This window comes from Chiloscyllium punctatum, chromosome 34 (genome assembly GCF_047496795.1).
Source record: "Chiloscyllium punctatum isolate Juve2018m chromosome 34, sChiPun1.3, whole genome shotgun sequence".
Taxonomy (NCBI): domain Eukaryota; kingdom Metazoa; phylum Chordata; class Chondrichthyes; order Orectolobiformes; family Hemiscylliidae; genus Chiloscyllium; species Chiloscyllium punctatum.
In genome coordinates, this window is record NC_092772.1 from 58,414,021 (window position 1) to 58,416,662 (window position 2,642).

A 2,642-nucleotide genomic window follows, 5' to 3' on the forward strand; every position below is an offset into this window, starting at 1 on the left:
TTGAGGCAGCGCCGCACTGTGTGAGGGCCAGTGCTGAGGGAGTGCTGCACCGTCGGAGGGTCAGTGCTGAGGGAGCGCCGCACTGTTCGAGGGTCAGTGCTGAGGGAGCGCCGCACTGTCGGAGGGTCAGTGCTGAGGGAGCGCCGCACTGTCGGAAGGTCAGTGCTGAGGGAGCGCCGCACTGTCGGAGGGTCAGTGCTGAGGGAGCGCCGCACTGTCGGAGGGTCAGTGCTGAGGGAGCGCCGCACTGTCGGAGGGTCAGTGCTGAGGGAGCGCCGCACTGTCGGAAGGTCAGTGCTGAGGGAGTGCCGCACTGTCGGAGGGTCAGTGCTGAGGGAGCGCCGCACTGTCGGAGGGTCAGTGCTGAGGGAGCGCCGCACTGTTCGAGGGTCAGTGCTGAGGGAGCGCCGCACTGTCGGAGGGTCAGTGCTGAGGGAGTGCCGCACTGTCGGAAGGTCAGTGCTGAGGGAGCGCCGCACTGTTGGAGATACCCTGTTTTGGAGTAAGTCTGTCCTGTGGAGTGGATGTGAAAGTTTCCAGGGTCACACTGTGGAAGAATTAGTTTTCCCTGGAGTCTGATTATTTTCCACCCACCAACATCACTGAAAGAAATGATTCAAGCCATTGTCCCATTGCTGTCAGGAGAAGGTATCTAACTGGAGTCTTCCTGTGCACGAACCTGGGTACCTGAGCACTTCAGTTGCTGGTGGACAACCGTTCGGACAGAGCACCTCATTGAACTGGAGCCCGTGTTTGCGCTGGTTCTCCATTTGCCTTCTTCCCTTGTGGGATTGCTCTGTGCCGGAAGTGCAGCCAGCCCTCCCTGAGATGCTGTGCAGCAGCCCGCCAGCCCTCAGCAGCACTCCACTGGAGTGCCGAGGAGGAGCAGAAAACGACGAGGGGGTTGAGGAAGGCGCTGGGGGCAGCGGCGAGCAGGGCTTCCCTCCTCCAGCTCACGCTCCCTCCCAGGGCAGATGCCAACTGGGCGGCGTTGAAGGGTGTGTAGCAGGCCACGAATACAGCCAAGGTCGCTGCCGTCGCCCACAGAGCCCTGCACTTCTCCCGGCCAGGCAGGCCACTCTGCTGCAGCTTGTGGAAGCAGCCGAGGTAGGCGAGGGAGGTGAGCGCCAACGGCACCAGGAACAGGACCACGGTTGGCTCCAGCCTCAGCATGGCGTCCAGCTGGCCCCGGGAGAAGCTGGCACAGCCCACTGAAACATCGTTGGCACAGCTGGTCGGGACGCTGTTGGCACAGCAGATCGATGCATTGTTGGCACAACTCATTGATGCATTGTTGGCACAGCTGATTGTGGTGTTGTTAGCACCCAGGCCTTGCAAGTCTCTGGTCTCGGTCAGGAAGATGAGGTAGACGTGAACTGCCGCAGTGATCCACAGAACGATGCAGATGACTCGGGAGTAACGGGGGCTCTTGTACGCTGCGTAACGGATAGGGAAGGCGACACTCAGGTACCTGCCCATGGCCAGCACAGTAAGGAACAGAATGCTGGTGTAGATGATGCCCAGGTAGAGAGCATGGTAGATGGGGCAAAAGACCTCTGGCAATGCTCCCTGGCCCCACCTGGTCTCCGCCATTTTGAGGGGCAGAAGCATACTGAAGATTCCATTGGAGATGCTGAGGTTGATCATGTAGATGACGTTTGGTGTTGGTTTGCGCCTCAATTCCCTGATGAACACACAGAGTGCCACCACATTGGAGGGAGCTGCCACACTGAAAGTGATGCAGAAAACCACCAGCGACGGAATATCAAGTGGGCACAGCACCGTCATGATGGGTCACATCACCTGTGAGGAATGGTACCATTAGTCACCCCCTCGGAGTGGGCAAACAGTATCGCCCTAACCTCTAACCATGCACCTTAGCTGCTCTGCTCACCCCTAGCCCCATTCAAAGCCCCAACCAATTCTATCCCCCGTCACCCCATTCCATCTCCCTCACCCCATTTTATCCCCCTCACCCCATTCCAGCCCCCCACCCTATTCTATCCCCCCCTCACCCCATTCTATTCCCCCTTGCCCAAATCTCTCACCCCACGCCCCAATCTCTCCCCCCTCACCTCATTCCATCCCCACACCCCATTCTAGCCCAAGGGATGAGCTATATTGCAGTCGAACCAATCACCGCTATCTCGGTCACACTGTGTGCCATTCACTCACTACTGCCCTTCAGTAGGGGTCCAGAATGGCAAGGTCAGCACTTTCCAAGCTCCCATTCTCAATGTCAAATCCTTCTGAGACAATCTGGGTAATATTTTCAAGCACCTTCAACCCTCCCTACCTCTGTAAACTCCATCAGCCTCTATGCCCTCCAAACCTCTGTAACCCCCTCCAGCCCCTACACCCCCTCCCTATCTCTGTAACCCCCTCCAGCCCCCACACCCCCTCCCTATCTCTGTAACCCCCTCCATCCCTACACCCGTTCCCTATCTCTGTAACCCCCTCCAGCCCCTACACCCCCTCCCTATCTCTGTAACCCCCTCCATCCCTACACCCCCTCCCTATCTCTGTAACCCTCTCCCTATCTCTGTAACCCCCTCCAGCCCCTACACCCCTCTCTATCTCTGTAACCCCCTCCAGCCCCCACACCCCCTCCCTATGTCTGTAACCCCCTCCAGCCCCTACAC

At 58.6% G+C, this 2,642-nt stretch overlaps 1 protein-coding gene across 1 annotated transcript; it reads right to left on the minus strand.

Moving 5' to 3' along the window:
- Positions 1-634: 634 nt before the first annotated feature.
- LOC140458967 (free fatty acid receptor 1-like) lies at positions 635-1,788 on the minus strand. Its single transcript, XM_072553704.1, has one exon. It carries the CDS (start codon positions 1,786-1,788, stop codon positions 733-735), a length of 1,056 nt encoding a protein of 351 aa, XP_072409805.1. The 3' UTR covers positions 635-732.
- Positions 1,789-2,642: the final 854 nt, after the last annotated feature.

Bases quoted from the DNA above. Each gene is read 5' to 3' on its own strand.
- LOC140458967 (XM_072553704.1), bottom strand. From the start codon at position 1,788: ATGACGGTGCTGTGCCCACTTGATATTCCGTCGCTGGTGGTTTTCTGC.